General features: G+C 37.8%; 1 protein-coding gene across 1 annotated transcript in view; it reads left to right on the top strand.

Moving 5' to 3' along the window:
• Positions 1–19,946, top strand: part of LOC149777730 (uncharacterized) — a 263,591-nt gene that overhangs the window by 183,183 nt on the left and 60,462 nt on the right. Inside the window, exons 37-38 of the mRNA XM_089938777.1 lie at positions 4,620–4,895; positions 7,101–7,318. Coding sequence (XP_089794903.1) covers positions 4,620–4,895; positions 7,101–7,318 — 494 coding nt within the window. The remainder of the gene's footprint in view (positions 1–4,619; positions 4,896–7,100; positions 7,319–19,946) is intronic.

Below are 19,946 nucleotides of genomic sequence, written 5' to 3'. Positions count from 1 at the left end.
TAACATTAGTATGTAAATAGCAATTTGTGTTTTAAGAATAGAATCAGTGATCTGGGTATTTTAGCCGCCTCTTGTACACTATTTCTTCATAAATTTAGTTTGAAACTGTAAGTGTACCAGTAACACAGAAATAATGGTGGAGATCGCTATATCTGGGAAGTACTAGTTTATTAGATTGTCCATTTTTAGAAATCATTGGGCATATTCAGAAAAATATACAAGACATAGAAAGCAAAGCCTAGGTATTATGCTTTTTAAGATTTAACTTTAAAATGCGATTATTTAGGTCAGAAACGTATGGGACAATACCATATTGTGAATTCAGGAGAAGCATTTTAAGGTCAAAATTGTTTTCTGACTTGTCTCGTATTTGTGAAAATATGGAGAAAAAAATGCAAAGCAGATAATATTTAATCAATGCCTAAAATTAATACAAGTATGAAAACAAATAAATAAACCATCAATTTGCAATCCTATCAATGGGCTTTTGTAATGAAGCTAGATAAAGTGAGTGATTACGTTACAAAAAAAAACCTCCTTCAAAAAAAAAGACGCACTTTCGTCTGTGTTGATTTGGCTGGAAAGAAGAGTTTTTAGTTCATGTACTGACTATAATGGAGCAATGTCTGAGATTTTATGCATTTTAGTATGTTATGTATGGATATTTACAGTAAGGTTTTATCTGCAACAAAGAAACAAGGATGAACAGTGTGATCTGAAGACACGTATGCATTTGCCCTCATGTACATGGTACAGAGGTTGTTTCAAATGCATTTAGAAATCTTTGAAAGTGCCATTATTATGTACCTTTAGAAAGGATATAAAAAACAAACACCAAAATATTAAATAAAAATTGATTATGGGTATTTGATTGAGCATTTTTACTAACTTGAAATCACAGTAATATAATCTGGTTACTGAGTTAAAAATTTTTACAGCGTAGTTTGTTATCATCTTTTAGTCATATGGCCAAAAGAACTCAGAATATTGTCTTCTTGAAAATAAAGTATTTCTTAAATCCAATATTACATGCAAATATTAATACTGGGAAATAATTCAGATAAGAGAACACACTTATTATATATATATATATATATATATATATATATATATATATATATATATATATATATATATATATATATATATATATATTTCATTTAATTTATATTTTATGTAATTTAATTGCTTGTTTGCTATTTTTAATTTTTTTATTATTCCATTACACGTTATTATTGACATTGTCCAGAAATTTAATTCAGTTATAAACAACTAATAATAGAAACATTGTTTCTAGTTTCTGATCTTGATTCAGAACCATTAAAGGTTCTGGTAAACAACTTTTAAATTTTTTTTTAATTATTCATTTCTAGAGTAAGAACCATTGATTTCAGTCAAGGTCATATCTGGCCTATGTGTCAAATAACATGTAGCAATTGTTATAAGCTCAGGTTTTTCCATAGGATTGACCCACATCCAGGCATCTGTTTTGTGTTGTAGTTAGATTTTTTATTGATGTTTTGAGAAAGAGTAGTCATTCTTACCTTAACACTTGAGAGGTTAAAGTGTTTTATGTTGTGACCAGTTTTGGGCTTTTTATTTTGTTTTCTTCAGTTTATTTGGATTTCAAGATTGTTTTCCCTGGAAATACTAGCACTCTAAATTAATTCTTGGACAAAGACATTTATTGAAATTTATACAGAAGTAAAAATACTGGAATATTAATTTCTGTGATTCAACAAAGAACTGTTGACCACAGCATACGTCATTGCCTTCCATTTTGGACTTCATCTGGATTCGAACTCAGTTTCATTAGGACTTCTTATTACTAGGACTTCTATTTTTTAACTCTTGGATTTTTCTTGGATTATTTTTGGATTTGATTCATAAAACTGTAAGTTCTTTTTCTCATTTTTACCTTGTTTTTCTATTTGTTAAATTATACTAAGCTTGTTGTCGTCACTTTTTCTTGTTACTTTTGTAAGAGCCTAAACACGTAACTATCTATCTATCTATCTATATATATATATCTATATATATATATATATATATATATATATATATATATATATATATATATATATATATATATATATATATATACACATACATACATACCATTTCTTGCTTCGCATCCACTTCTCCCTGTTAAGCTCTCATTTTTCCCGGTTCTGTCCAAAAGGAGAAGTCACATGTTCCTTAAATTCAAGTCTAGCTTGACCCATGGTGAACATGTATCTTTCAGTCAAGGTCAAAGTCATTTTGTTGTGTGCTGTTTGGTAGGAGTAATCAGTCATAGAATAAACAACATAGACTTGGATCTACCAGTGCATCTTGCAGTGGCAGATCAGATTTTCTTGTGTTTACAACTCAACTCAAAGATAAGTATTTTTTAATTTATGTAATGGTTTGATTTCATTGTTAACAAGTTCCCCTTTTTGGCTTTGATATTTATACAGTTCAATGTTCCAATTAAAAGCATGGAAAAAGTAGTCTGTATTGGGACAGATGACTGGTTTTGAAGTTTTGATTAATGAAAAAGTGATTATCTTGGGTCTTGGGAATAGTCACAAGACGTAAAAAGTATTGAATTTCTTCTGAAACAGTCATGTGGATGATTTGGTTTGGCAGTAGCTAATGAGATTGCAACTCAGTCCACTGTTATGTTTATTTAACTGGTATTATTTGAATTTTACAAAACTTGTTGGTTTTCACTCTTTTTTTTATACTTAGTTTAAGACCATATACAAGAATTTTTTTAAGTACCCCCAAAAATTATCTATTTATTATGCATGTATATGCTTTATATCATTTAATAAACTAAGTTATTTTGCACAGGTCAACAGGTCATTTAAATAACAACAAGAAAGGTATAATGTAACATTTCAATTAATAATCTTTACACAAATAAATGTTAAGATCTTGCCTATTGTCAATATCACTGAATGATTCCATTCACGCTTCCTTCTTTGTGATGTTGCGTAATAACTCTTACATTGCTGTTAAAGTTTATATGGGGAAGAAAGTCCTGTACTCTTTCTCATTTTGGTGATAAATCCCCTAGTTTTTTTATTTGAACATATTATTTTATTAAATTATGATATCCATGGGTTTTGGTATACAGTCAAGTCTAGATTGTACAAAATGTGCATCATTGTCGATTCTGAGTGGCAGTTCATCCAAGTTTTTCTTCATTATTTCATTTTTTTTAATCATTGCAAATGAGATGGTCATTACGTTGATACACACTTTTCTTTCTACTATCTGCTTTGGTGTCTATACTGCCAACATTTTCATTGCATTGAAATTGCATCTAAAACCTCAGATATGGCGATTTTTGATTGCCAGCTCTCAGTGTTTCTGTACATTGGCTGCAGTTTGATCTTTCTGCATTCAGTATTGACATTTAATGACTAGCTGAGTACAGAAACATATAAATATGTTGTACAGTACTTGCATTTCCCTCTTCATATGTTGTACAGTACTTGCATTTCCCTCTTCATTTGTTGTACAGTACTTGCATTTCCCTCTTCGTATGTTGTACAGTACTTGCTTTTCCTTCTTCATATGTTGTACAGTACTTGCATTTCCCTTTTCATATGTTGTACAGTACTTGCATTTCCCTCTTCATATGTCTTACTTAAAAAGAGTAAATAGATTAAATAAATGTTGATACAAATATTTATATTATTAATATCCAGTTACATATCAGTATTCATTACAGCTGTACATGTGTGACTGAGTTATGATTTCAAGGATAAAATATTATTTTAACTGAAAGGGTTATGACTTTATGGCTATAACATTATTTTAACTTAAAGAGTTATGACTTTTTGGAAATAACATTATATTAACATCAAACATTATGCTTTCATGGATATAATATTATTTTAACATCAAACATTATGACTTCATGGATATAACATTATTTTAACATCAAACATTATGACTTCATGGATAAAACATTTTTTTTAAACATCAAACATTATGACTTCATGGATATAACATTATTTTAACTGAAGGATTTATGACTTTATGGATATAAGATTATTTTGACATCAAACATTATGACTTCATGGAGATAACATTATTTTGACATCAGACATTATGATTTCATGGATATAACATTATTTTGACATCAAACATTATGTTTTCATGGATATAACATTATTTTGATTTCAAACATTATGACTACATGGATATAACATTATTTTAACTTAAAGAGTTATGACTTTATGGATATAATATTATTTTAACTGAAAGATGCTACTTTTAGTGAGATTCCATTGTGGCAATATTTGTGTCCTCCAGCAATTTTCTAGCTTGATTGAAGTAAACATTTTCAGCTAATTGAAAGTTGCATAGTTTTTACTATTTAAAGTAAAATATTTTGAGATTACTTGAGTATGAATGGCATTACATTGAGTTTGAAAAGATAAAACCGTAAAATTTACATGTTCAGCATTCATTTGCATAATTTATGGCATCATTAATGTTTTAAGTGAAAAGAGGTCCTTGTCTTATGTACAGCCATCTGCTTTAATGTCTGAGTTGGAGAAACATTTTAGATCAAATGTTTCTGAATGTTTGTTTCATCAGTCTTCTTTTAAATTCTCCAGGAACAGCGAGACCTTCTGAAGAACCTGGATGTTCAGAAGACAGATCTGATGATGGCAATGAAAGCCAAGAAAGGGGAACTACAAAAACTGAAGGACGATGTAGAAACTGAGGAAGAAGTCCTTCAGAAACTTGTGAGTACAGTCAATCGCCACAAGGCAGAGCTTAAACATACATTTGAGATGCAGACGCTGGAGCAGCGAGAACTCGAAAATCTGAAGTCCCAGCATGCACAGAGAATGAGTGAGCTGGAGAAGATACAGAGAGCTCTATTGGATGTAAGACTTTTATTTGTAGCCTTTTTTATTTCTTAGCAAAAATGTGCTATGTTAGTGGCCACCTCTCACAAACCTGCATTGCATAATATACCGTATATTTTGTCATATAAGTCAGCTGCAAATAATATAGACCCAGATCTGCCATTACATGCTGCACTAGCAGATCAGGGTCTATATTATTTGTTCTACAGATTACTCTTAGCAAACAGCACAGATCACTATATGCTGGCACTGTATATAACCACAGATCTGGGCCTATGGAGCTTGCAGTTGGATGTGACTTATAGGTGAGTATTTATGGTACAGTTGGATATGACTTATAGGTGAGTATTTACAGTACACTGTATGCTGGTTCTTCATGTAACCACAGATCTGGTTATGGTAATTTACTGAATTATCCAGCAGTTACCAAATAGGATGAACTACGTCCTTATGTTGTCTGATGGAAATAAACTAGCCTACATATGAAGTATGGCGCTGTGTTAGTATGAAAAGTCTGTTGAGCATGAAAGGTGCAGGGGATGCCTGCCAGTATTAGTGCCATTTTGGTCACAGTCAGGTTAGAAATTACAAATCAATGGTTTTTTTGTAGTAATGTCTACAATGTGTACAAAATGGACATTGGTTTCTTGTAGTAATGTCTACAAAGTGTACAAAAAGGTCATTGGTTTCTTGTAGTAATGTCTAAAAAGTGGACAAAGTGGACATTAGTTTCTTGTAGTTTTGTCTACAAAGTGGACATAGGTTTATTGTAGTAATGTCTACAAAGTGGACAAAGTGGTCATTGGTTTCTTGTAGTAATGTCTACAAAGTGGACAAAGTGGACATTAGTTTCTTGTAGTTTTTTCTACAAAGTGGACATAAGTTTCTTGTAGTAATGTCTACAAAGTGGACAAAGTGGTCATTGGTTTCTTGTAGTAATGTCTACAAAGTGAGCATTGGTTTCTTGTAATGTCATCAAAATGAACATTGGTTTCTTGTAATAATGTCTACAAAATGGACATTGGTTTCTTACAGTAATGTCTACAAAGTAAGCATTGGTTTCTTGTAGTAATGTCTAAAAAGTGGACATTGGTTTAATTGGTTTCTTTTAGTAATGTCTACAAAGTGAGCACTGGTTTCTCATACTAATGTCTACAAAATGGACATTGGTTTCTTGTACTAATGTCTACATGGCTTCTTGTATTAGTGTCTACAAAGTAAGCATTGGTTTCTTGTACTAATGTCTACATGGTTTCTTGTACTAATGTCTACAAAGTAAGCATTGGTTTCTTGTACTAATGTCTACAAAGTGAGCATTGGTTTCTTGTAGTAATATGTCCAAAGTGGGCATTGGTTTCTTGTAGTAATGTCTACAAAGTGTCCAAAGTTGACATTGGTTTCTTGTAGTAACGTCTATAAAATGGAGAGAGTGGACATTGGTTTCTTGTAGTAACGTCTATAAAATGGACAGAGTGGACGTTGGTTTCTTGTAGTAACGTCTATAAAATGGACTGAGTGGACATTGGTTTCTTGTATTAACGTCTGTAAAATGGAGAGAGTGGACATTGGTTTCTTGTAGTACTGTCAGCAGAACTCTGATTACAATTTAACCATGTTAATATGGCACAGACCATTGCAATTAAAAATGCAGGACTCACACCATTGTCAGATAATAGGAGATGAGTTTGTTTGACTGTAAACTGTTCCAATTTATAACCTTGCTTCAAAGTTAGTAATATGCATTGAAATTAGGTTGACCAAACTGTTCTTATGTTATTTTCCATTAACTTAAGATTAATGATGTCATAGTGTTCTGTGACATTCTATAGTGTTCTTTGATATTCTATAGTGTTCTTTGATATTATATTATATTCTCTGATATTCTATAGTGTTCTTTGATATTCTATAGTGTTCTTTGATATTTTATAGTGTTCTTTGATATTCTCTAGTGTTCTTTGATCTTCTATAGTGTTCTTTGATATTCTAATGTTTTTTGATATTCTATAGTGTTCTTTGATATTCTATAGTGTTCTTTGATATTCTAGTGTTCTCTGATATTCTATAGTGTTCTTTGATATTCTATAGCATTCTTTGATATTCTATAGTGTTCTTTGATATTCTGTTGTGTTTTTTGATATTCTATAGTGTTCTTTGATATTCTATAGTGTTTTTTGATATTCTATAATATTTTCTGATATTCTATAATATTCTCTGATATTCTAGGAGAAAACAGACCTAGAGCAACTCAATTCAGAGGCTACCAAGAAAGCAGCCGAAGTTGACAGATTACGGGCTATGATAGAGCGTGACAGAGAGGAGGTAGAGAGATTAACCCTGGAGAAGTCATCCCTTGAGGACCGAATAACAGCCATGTCCAGGGAACGAGAATTATTAGATGAAAACTGCAAGTCACTTGATGATAAAGTGAATCAAATGAAGAAGTATGTTATTTTCATGATTTCTATGCCCAACCATGAATGTAATAGGAAGGCATGATATTACTCTTGTCTGTCCGTCTGTCTGTTGGTACATTGATTCACATATCTACATCTACCTGTCTTTCTGTCTCTTGGTACATTGATTCACATATCTACATCTATCTGTCTGTCAGTTGGTACATCCATTCACATCTCTACATCTACCTGTCTGTCTGTTGGTACATCCATTCACATGTCTACATCTACCTGTCTGTCTGTCTGTTGGTACATCCATTCACATATCTACATCTACCTGTCTGTCTGTCTCTTGGTACATCCATTCACATGTCTACATCTACCTGTCTGTCTGTCTCTTGGTACATCCATTCACATATCTACATCTACCTGTCTTTCTGTCTGTTGGTACATTGATTCACATATCTACATCTATCTGGCTGTCTGTTGGTACATCCATTCACATGTCTACATCTACCTGTCTGTCTGTCTCTTGGTACATCCATTCACATATCTACGTCTACCTGTCTTTCTGTCTGTTGGTACATTGATTCACATATCTACATCTATCTGTCTGTCTGTTGGTACATCCATTCACATGTCTACATCTACCTGTCTGTCTGTCTCTTGGTACATCCATTCACATGTCTACATCTACCTGTCTTTCTGTCTGTTGGTACATTGATTCACATTTCTACATCTACCTGTCTGTCCGTTGGTACATCCATTCACATATCTACATCTACCTGTCTGTATGTTGGTACATCCATTCACATCTCTACATCTACCTGTCTGTCTGTTGGTACATCCATTCACATCTCTACATCTACCTGTCTGTCTGTTGGTACATCCATTCACATATCTACATCTACCTGTCTGTCTGTTGGTACATCCATTCACATCTCTACATCTACCTGTCTGTCTGTTGGTACATCCATTCACATATCTACATCTACCTGTCTGTCTGTCTGTTGGTACATCCATTCACATCTCTACATCTACCTGTCTGTCTGTCTGTTGGTACATCCATTCACATCTCTACATCTACCTGTCTGTCTGTCTCTTGGTACATCCATTCACATATCTACATCTACCTGTCTTTCTGTCTGTTGTTACATTGATTCACATATCTACATCTATCTGTCTGTCTGTTGGTACATTCATTCACATATCTACATCTACCTGTCTGTCTGTCTTTTGGTACATTCATTCACATCTCTACATCTACCTGTCTGTCTGTCTGTTGGTACATCCATTCACATCTCTACATCTACCTGTCTGTCTGTTGGTACATCCATTCACATCTCTACATCTACCTGTCTGTCTGTCTGTTGGTACATTGATTCACATATCTACATCTATCTGTCTGTCTGTTGGTACATTCATTCACATATCTACATCTACCTGTCTGTCTGTCTGATGGTACATCCATTCACATATCTACATCTACCTGTCTGTCTGTCTGTTGGTACATCCATTCACATCTCTACATATACCTGTCTGTCTGTTGGTACATCCATTCACATCTCTACATCTACCTGTCTGTCTGTTGGTACATCCATTCACATCTCTACATCTACCTGTCTGTCTGTTGGTACATCCATTCACATCTCTACATCTACCTGTCTGTCTGTTGGTACATCCATTCACATCTCTACATCTACCTGTCTGTCTGTTGGTACATCCATTCACATATCTACATCTACCTGTCTGTCTGTCTTTTGGTACATTCATTCACATCTCTACATCTACCTGTCTGTCTGTCTGTTGGTACATCCATTCACATCTCTACATCTACCTGTCTGTCTGTCTGATGGTACATCCATTCACATCTCTACATCTATCTCTCTGTCTGTCTGTTGGTACATCCATTCACATATCTACATCTACCTGTCTGTCTGTATGTTGGTACATTGATTCACATATCTACATCTACCTGTCTGTCTGTCTGTTGGTACATCCATTCACATATCTACATCTACCTGTCTTTCTGTCTCTTGGTACATTGATTCACATATCTACATCTACCTGTCTTTCTGTCTGTTGGTACATTGATTCACATATCTACATCTATCTGTCTGTCTGTTGGTACATCCATTCACATATCTACATCTACCTGTCTTTCTGTCTGTTGGTACATTGATTCACATCTCTACATCCACCTGTCTGTCTGTTGGTACATCCATTCACATATCTACATCTACCTGTCTGTCTGTCTGTTGGTACATCCATTAACATATCTACATCTACCTGTCTGTCTGTCTGTTGGTACATCCATTCACATATCTACATCTACCTGTCTGTCTGTTGGTACATCCATTCACATGTCTACATCTACCTGTCTGTCTGTCTGTTGGTACATCCATTCACATATCTACATCTACCTGTCTGTCTGTCTGTTGGTACATTGATTCACATCTCTACATCTACCTGTCTGTCTATTGGTACATCCATTCACATCTCTACATCTACCTGTCTGTCTGTTGGTACATCCATTCACATCTCTACACCTACCTGTCTGTCTGTTGGTACATCCATTCACATCTCTACACCTACCTGTCTGTCTGTTGGTACATCCATTCACATCTCTACATCTACCTGTCTGTCTGTCTGTTGGTACATCCATTCACATATCTACATCTACCTGTCTGTCTGTCTGTTGGTACATTGATTCACATCTCTACATCTACCTGTCTGTCTGTTGGTACATCCATTCACATCTCTACATCTACCTGTCTGTCTGTTGGTACATCCATTCACATATCTACATCTACCTGTCTCTCTGTCTGTTGGTACATACATTCACATATCTACATCCACCTGTCTGTCTGTTGGTACATCCATTCACATATCTACATCTACCTGTCTGTCTATTGGTACATTGATTCACATATCTACATCTACCTGTCTGTCTCTCTGTTGGTACATCCATTCACATATCTACATCTACATGTCTGTCTGTCTGTTGGTACATTCATTCACATATCTACATCTACCTGCCCATCTCTCTGTTGGTACATCAATTCACATATCTACATCTACCTGTGTGTCTGTTGGTACATCCATTCACATATCTACATCTACCTGTCTGTCTGTCTGTTGGTACATCCATTCACATATCTACATCTACCTGTCTGTCTGTCTGTTGGTAAATTGATTCACATCTCTACATCTACCTGTCTGTCTATTGGTACATCCATTCACATCTCTACATCTACCTGTCTGTCTGTTGGTACATCCATTCACATCTCTACACCTACCTGTCTGTCTGTTGGTACATCCATTCACATCTCTGCATCTATCTGTCTGTATGTTGGTACATCCATTCACACCTCTACATCTACCTGTCTTTCTGTCTGTTGGTACATCCATTCACATCTCTACATCTACCTGTCTGTCTGTCTGTTGGTACATCCATTCACATCTCTACATCTGCCTGTCGGTCTGTCTGTTGGTACATCCATTCACATCTCTACATCTACCTGTCTGTCTGTTGGTACATCCATTCACATCTCTACATCTACCTGTCTGTCTGTCTGTTGGTACATCCATTCACATATCTACATCTACCTGTCTGTCTGTCTGTTGGTACATTGATTCACATCTCTACATCTACCTGTCTGTCTGTTGGTACATCCATTCACATATCTACATCTACCTGTCTGTCTGTCTGTTGGTACATACATTCACATATCTACATCTACCTGTCTGTCTGTTGGTACATCCATTCACATATCTACATCTATCTGTCTGTCTGTCTGTTGGTACATACATTCACATATCTACATCCACCTGCCCATCTCTCTGTTGGTACATCAATTCACATATCTACATCTACCTGTCTGTCTGTTGGTACATCCATTCACATATCTACATCTACCTGTCTGTCTGTCTGTTGGTACATCCATTCACATATCTACATCTGCCTGTCTGTCTGTCTGTTGGTACATTGATTCACATCTCTACATCTACCTGTCTGTCTATTGGTACATCCATTCACATCTCTACATCTACCTGTCTGTCTGTCTGTTGGTACATTCATTCACTTCTCTACATTTACCTGTCTGTCTGTTGGTACATCCATTCACATCTCTACACCTACCTGTCTGTCTGTTGGTACATCCATTCACATCTCTACATCTACCTGTCTGTCTGTTGGTACATCCATTCACACCTCTACGTCTACGTGTCTTTCTGTCTGTTGGTACATACATTCACATCTCTACATGTACCTGTCTGTCTGTTGGTACATCCATTCACATCTCTACATCTACCTGTCTGTCTGTTGGTACATCCATTCGCATATCTACATCTACCTGTCTGTCTTTCTGTTGGTACATCCATTCACATGTCTACATCTACCTGTCTGTCTGTTGGTACATCCATTCACATATCTACATCTACCTGTCTGTATGTTGGTACATCCATTCACATCTCTACATCTACCTGTCTGTCTGTTGGTACATCCATTCACATCTCTACATCTACCTGTCTGTCTGTTGGTACATCCATTCACATCTCGACATCTACCTGCCCATCTGTCTGTTGGTACATCCATTCACATCTCTACATCTACCTGTCTGTCTGTTGGTACAGCCATTCACATCTCTACATCTACCTGTCTGTCTGTCTGTATGTACATCCATTCACATCTCTACATCTACCTGTCTGTCTGTTGGTACATCCATTCACATCTCTACATCTACCTGTCTGTCTGTTGGTACATCCATTCACATATCTACATCTACCTGTCTGTCTGTTGGTACATCCATTCACATCTCTACATCTACCTGTCTGTCTGTTGGTACATCCATTCACATCTCTACATCTACCTGTCTGTCTGTTGGTATATTCATTCACATATCTACATCTACCTGTCTGTCTGTCTGTCTGTTGGTATATTCATTCACATATCTACATGTACCTGTCTGTCTGTCTGTTGGTACATCCATTCGCATCTCTACATCTACCTGTTGGTCTGTCTGTTGGTACATCCATTCATATATCTACATCTACCTGTCTGTCTGTTGGTACATCCATTCACATCTCGACATCTACCTGCCCATCTGTCTGTTGGTACATCCATTCACATCTCTACATCTACCTGTCTGTCTGTTGGTACAGCCATTCACATCTCTACATCTACCTGTCTGTCTGTCTGTATGTACATCCATTCACATCTCTACATCTACCTGTCTGTCTGTTGGTACATCCATTCACATCTCTACATCTACCTGTCTGTCTGTTGGTACATCCATTCACATCTCTACATCTACCTGTCTGTCTGTTGGTACATCCATTCACATATCTACATCTACCTGTCTGTCTGTCTGTTGGTACATCCATTCACATCTCTACATCTACCTGTCTGTCTGTTGGTACATCCATTCACATATCTACATCTACCTGTCTGTCTGTCTGTATGTACATCCATTCACATCTCGACATCTACCTGCCCATCTGTCTGTTGGTACATCAATTCACATATCTACATCTACCTGTCTGTCTGTCTGTTGGTACATCCATGCACATATCTACATCTACCTGCCCATCTCTCTGTTGGTACATCCATGCACATATCTACATCTACCTGCCCATCTCTCTGTTGGTGCATTCATTCACATCTCTACATCTACCTGTTTGTCTGTTGGTATATTCATTCACATATCAACATGTATCTGTCTATCTGTCTGTTGGTACATCCATTCACATGTCTACATCTACCTGTCTTTCTGTCTGTTGGTATATTCATTCACATATCTACATCTACCTGTCTGTCTGTCTGTTGGTACATCCATTCACATATCTACATCTACCTGTCTGTCTGTCTGTTGGTACATCCATTCACATATCTACATCTACCTGTCTGTCTGTTGGTACATCCATTCACATCTCTACATCTACCTGTCTGTCTGTTGGTACATCCATTCACATATCTACATCTACCTGTCTGTCTGTGTGTTGGTATATCCATTCACATCTCTACATCTACCTGTCTGTCTGTTGGCACATCCATTCACATCTCTACATCTACCTGTCTGTCTGTATGTACATCCATTCACATCTCTACATCTACCTGTCTGTCTGTCTGTATGTACATCCATTCACATCTCTACATCTACCTGTCTGTCTGTCTGTTGGTACATCCATTCACATCTCTACATCTACCTGTCTGTCTGTCTGTTGGTACATCCATTCACATCTCTACATCTACCTGTTTGTCTGTTGGTATATTCATTCATATATCTGCATCTACCTGTCTGTCTGTCTGTTGGTACATCCATTCACATCTCTACATCTACCTGTCTGTCTGTCTGTTGGTACATCCATTCACATATCTACATCTACCTGTCTGTCTGTTGGTACATCCATTCACATATCTACATCTATCTGTCTGTCTGTCTGTTGGTACATCCATTCACATATCTACATCTACCTGTCTGTCTGTCTGTTGGTACATCCATTCACATCTCTACATCTACCTGTTTGTCTGTTGGTACATCCATTCACATCTCTACATCTACCTGTCTGTCTGTCTGTTGGTACATCCATTCACATCTCTACATCTACCTGTCGGTCTGTCTGTTGGTACATCCATTCACATCTCTACATCTACCTGTCTGTCTGTTGGTACATCCATTCACATCTCTACATCTACCTGTCTGTCTGTATATTGGTACATCCATTCACATCTCTACATCTACCTGTCTGTCTGTCTGTTGGTACATCCATTCACATCTCTACATCTACCTGTCTGTCTGTTGGTACATCCATTCACATCTCTACATCTACCTGTCTGTCTGTTGGTACATCCATTCACATCTCTACATCTACCTGTCTGTCTGTCTGTTGGTACATCCATTCACATCTCTACATCTACCTGTCTGTCTGTCTGTTGGTACATCCATTCACATCTCTACATCTACCTGTCGGTCTGTCTGTTGGCACATCCATTCACATCTCTACATCTACCTGTCTGTCTGTTGGTACATCCATTCACATCTCTGCATCTACCTGTCTGTCTGTTGGTACATCCATTCACATCTCTACATCTACCTGTCTGTCTGTCTGTTGGTACATCCATTCACATATCTACAGCTACCTGTCCGTCTGTTGGTACATCCATTCACATATCTACATCTACCTGTCTGTCTGTCTGTTGGTACATCCATTCACATATCTACTTCTACCTGTCTGTCTGTCTGTTGGTACATCCATTCACATGTCTACATCTACCTGTCTGTCTGTCTGTTGGTACATCCATTCACATTTCTACATCTACCTGTGTGTCTGTATGTTGATACATCCATTCACATATCTACATCAACCTGTCTGTCTATATGTTGGTACATCCATTCACATATCTACATCTACCTGTCTGTCTGTATGTTGGTACATCCATTCACATCTCTACATCTACCTGTCTGTCTGTTGGTACATCCATTCACATGTCTACATCTACCTGTCTGTCTGTCTGTTGGTACATCCATTCACATATCTACATCTACCTGTCTGTCTGTCTGTTGGTACATTGATTCACATCTCTACATCTACCTGTCTGTCTATTGGTACGTCCATTCACATCTCTAGATCTACCTGTCTGTCTGTTGGTACATCCATTCACATCTCTACACCTACCTGTCTGTCTGTTGGTACATCCATTCACATCTCTACACCTACCTGTCTGTCTGTTGGTACATCCATTCACATCTCTACATCTACCTGTCTGTCTGTCTGTTGGTACATCCATTCACATATCTACATCTACCTGTCTGTCTGTCTGTTGGTACATTGATTCACATCTCTACATCTACCTGTCTGTCTGTTGGTACATCCATTCACATCTCTACATCTACCTGTCTGTCTGTCTGTTGGTACATCCATTCACATATCTACATCTACCTGTCTCTCTGTCTGTTGGTACATACATTCAAATATCTACATCCACCTGTCTGTCTGTTGGTACATCCATTCACATATCTACATCTACCTGTCTGTCTCTTGGTACATTGATTCACATATCTACATCTACCTGTCTGTCTCTCTGTTGGTACATCCATTCACATATCTACATCTACATGTCTGTCTGTCTGTTGGTACATTCATTCACATATCTACATCTACCTGCCCATATCTTTGTTGGTACATCAATTCACATATCTACATCTACCTGTGTGTCTGTTGGTACATCCATTCACATATCTACATCTACCTGTCTGTCTGTCTGTTGGTACATCCATTCACATATCTACATCTACCTGTCTGTCTGTCTGTTGGTACATTGATTCACATCTCTACATCTACCTGTCTGTCTATTGGTACATCCATTCACATCTCTACATCTACCTGTCTGTCTGTTGGTACATCCATTCACATCTCTACACCTACCTGTCTGTCTGTTGGTACATCCATTCACATCTCTGCATCTATCTGTCTGTATGTTGGTACATCCATTCACACCTCTACATCTACCTGTCTTTCTGTCTGTTGGTACATCCATTCACATCTCTACATCTACCTGTCTGTCTGTCTGTTGGTACATCCATTCACATCTCTACATCTGCCTGTCGGTCTGTCTGTTGGTACATCCATTCACATCTCTACATCTACCTGTCTGTCTGTTGGTACATCCATTCACATCACTACATCTACCTGTCTGTCTGTCTGTTGGTACATCCATTCACATATCTACATCTACCTGTCTGTCTGTCTGTTGGTACATTGATTCACATCTCTACATCTACCTGTCTGTCTGTTGGTACATCCATTCACATATCTACATCTACCTGTCTGTCTGTCTGTTGGTACATACATTCACATATCTACATCTACCTGTCTGTCTGTTGGTACATCCATTCACATATCTACATCTATCTGTCTGTCTGTCTGTTGGTACATACATTCACATATCTACATCCACCTGCCCATCTCTCTGTTGGTACATCAATTCACATATCTACATCTACCTGTCTGTCTGTTGGTACATCCATTCACATATCTACATCTACCTGTCTGTCTGTCTGTTGGTACATCCATTCACATATCTACATCTGCCTGTCTGTCTGTCTGTTGGTACATTGATTCACATCTCTACATCTACCTGTCTGTCTATTGGTACATCCATTCACATCTCTACATCTACCTGTCTGTCTGTCTGTTGGTACATTCATTCACTTCTCTACATTTACCTGTCTGTCTGTTGGTACATCCATTCACATCTCTACACCTACCTGTCTGTCTGTTGGTACATCCATTCACATCTCTACATCTACCTGTCTGTCTGTTGGTACATCCATTCACACCTCTACGTCTACGTGTCTTTCTGTCTGTTGGTACATACATTCACATCTCTACATCTACCTGTCTGTCTGTTGGTACATCCATTCACATCTCTACATCTACCTGTCTGTCTGTTGGTACATCCATTCACATATCTACATCTACCTGTCTGTCTGTCTGTTGGTACATCCATTCACATGTCTACATCTACCTGTCTGTCTGTTGGTACATCCATTCACATATCTACATCTACCTGTCTGTATGTTGGTACATCCATTCACATCTCTACATCTACCTGTCTGTCTGTTGGTACATCCATTCACATCTCTACATCTACCTGCCCATCTGTCTGTTGGTACATCCATTCACATCTCTACATCTACCTGTCTGTCTGTTGGTACAGCCATTCACATCTCTACATCTACCTGTCTGTCTGTCTGTATGTACATCCATTCACATCTCTACATCTACCTGTCTGTCTGTTGGTACATCCATTCACATCTCTACATCTACCTGTCTGTCTGTTGGTACATCCATTCACATATCTACATCTACCTGTCTGTCTGTTGGTACATCCATTCACATCTCTACATCTACCTGTCTGTCTGTTGGTACATCCATTCACATCTCTACATCTACCTGTCTGTCTGTTGGTATATTCATTCACATATCTACATCTACCTGTCTGTCTGTCTGTCTGTTGGTATATTCATTCACATATCTACATCTACCTGTCTGTCTGTCTGTTGGTACATCCATTCGCATCTCTACATCTACCTGTTGGTCTGTCTGTTGGTACATCCATTCATATATCTACATCTACCTGTCTGTCTGTTGGTACATACATTCACATCTCTACATCTACCTGTCTGTCTGTTGGTACATCCATTCACATCTCGACATCTACCTGCCCATCTGTCTGTTGGTACATCCATTCACATCTCTACATCTACCTGTCTGTCTGTTGGTACATCCATTCACATCTCTACATCTACCTGTCTGTCTGTCTGTTGGTACATCCATTCACATCTCTACATCTACCTGTCTGTCTGTTGGTACATCCATTCACATCTCTACATCTACCTGTCTGTCTGTTGGTACATCCATTCACATATCTACATGTACCTGTCTGTCTGTCTGTTGGTACATCCATTCACATCTCTACATCTACCTGTCTGTCTGTTGGTACATCCATTCACATATCTACATCTACCTGTCTGTCTGTCTGTATGTACATCCATTCACATCTCGACATCTACCTGCCCATCTGTCTGTTGGTACATCAATTCACATATCTACATCTACCTGTCTGTCTGTCTGTTGGTACATCCATGCACATATCTACATCTACCTGCCCATCTCTCTGTTGGTACATCCATGCACATATCTACATCTACCTGCCCATCTCTCTGTTGGTGCATTCATTCACATCTCTACATCTACCTGTTTGTCTGTTGGTATATTCATTCACATATCAACATGTATCTGTCTATCTGTCTGTTGGTACATCCATTCACATGTCTACATCTACCTGTCTGTCTGTCTGTTGGTATATTCATTCACATATCTACATCTACCTGTCTGTCTGTCTGTTGGTACATCCATTCACATATCTACATCTACCTGTCTGTCTGTCTGTTGGTACATCCATTCACATATCTACATCTACCTGTCTGTCTGTTGGTACATCCATTCACATCTCTACATCTACCTGTCTGTCTGTTGGTACATCCATTCACATATCTACATCTACCTGTCTGTCTGTGTGTTGGTATATCCATTCACATCTCTACATCTACCTGTCTGTCTGTTGGCACATCCATTCACATCTCTACATCTACCTGTCTGTCTGTATGTACATCCATTCACATCTCTACATCTACCTGTCTGTCTGTCTGTATGTACATCCATTCACATATCTACATCTACCTGTCTGTCTGTCTGTTGGTACATCCATTCACATCTCTACATCTACCTGTCTGTCTGTCTGTTGGTACATCCATTCACATCTCTACATCTACCTGTTTGTCTGTTGGTATATTCATTCATATATCTGCATCTACCTGTCTGTCTGTCTGTTGGTACATCCATTCACATCTCTACATCTACCTGTCTGTCTGTCTGTTGGTACATCCATTCACATATCTACATCTACCTGTCTGTCTGTTGGTACATCCATTCGCATATCTACATCTACCTGTCTGTCTGTCTGTTGGTACATCCATTCACATATCTACATCTACCTGTCTGTCTGTCTGTTGGTACATCCATTCACATCTCTACATCTACCTGTTTGTCTGTTGGTACATCCATTCACATCTCTACATCTACCTGTCTGTCTGTCTGTTGGTACATCCATTCACATCTCTACATCTACCTGTCGGTCTGTCTGTTGGTACATCCATTCACATCTCTACATCTACCTGTCTGTCTGTTGGTACATCCATTCACATCTCTACATCTACCTGTCTGTCTGTATATTGGTACATCCATTCACATCTCTACATCTACCTGTCTGTCTGTCTGTTGGTACATCCATTCACATCTCTACATCTACCTGTCTGTCTGTTGGTACATCCATTCACATCTCTACATCTACCTGTCTGTCTGTTGGTACATCCATTCACATCTCTACATCTACCTGTCTGTCTGTCTGTTGGTACATCCATTCACATCTCTACATCTACCTGTCTGTCTGTCTGTTGGTACATCCATTCACATCTCTACATCTACCTGTCGGTCTGTCTGTTGGCACATCCATTCACATCTCTACATCTACCTGTCTGTCTGTTGGTACATCCATTCACATCTCTGCATCTACCTGTCTGTCTGTTGGTACATCCATTCACATCTCTACATCTACCTGTCTGTCTGTCTGTTGGTACATCCATTCACATATCTACAGCTACCTGTCCGTCTGTTGGTACATCCATTCACATATCTACATCTACCTGTCTGTCTGTCTGTTGGTACATCCATTCACATATCTACTTCTACCTGTCTGTCTGTCTGTTGGTACATCCATTCACATGTCTACATCTACCTGTCTGTCTGTCTGTTGGTACATCCATTCACATTTCTACATCTACCTGTGTGTCTGTATGTTGGTACATCCATTCACATATCTACATCAACCTGTCTGTCTATATGTTGGTACATCCATTCACATATCTACATCTACCTGTCTGTCTGTATGTTGGTACATCCATTCACATCTCTACATCTACCTGTCTGTCTGTTGGTACATTCATTCACTTCTCTACATCTACCCGTCTGTCTGTTGGTACATCCATTCACATCTCTACATCTACCTGTCTGTCTGTTGGTACATCCATTCACATATCTACATCTACCTGTC

The sequence above is a fragment of the Sinohyriopsis cumingii genome, chromosome 17 (assembly GCF_028554795.1).
Source record: "Sinohyriopsis cumingii isolate HCF-2022 chromosome 17, ASM2855479v2, whole genome shotgun sequence".
NCBI classification, from domain to species: Eukaryota; Metazoa; Mollusca; class Bivalvia; order Unionida; family Unionidae; genus Sinohyriopsis; species Sinohyriopsis cumingii.
The sequence above is the reverse complement of the archived record's forward strand: the minus strand, read 5'-3'. Positions and strand labels throughout refer to the sequence as shown.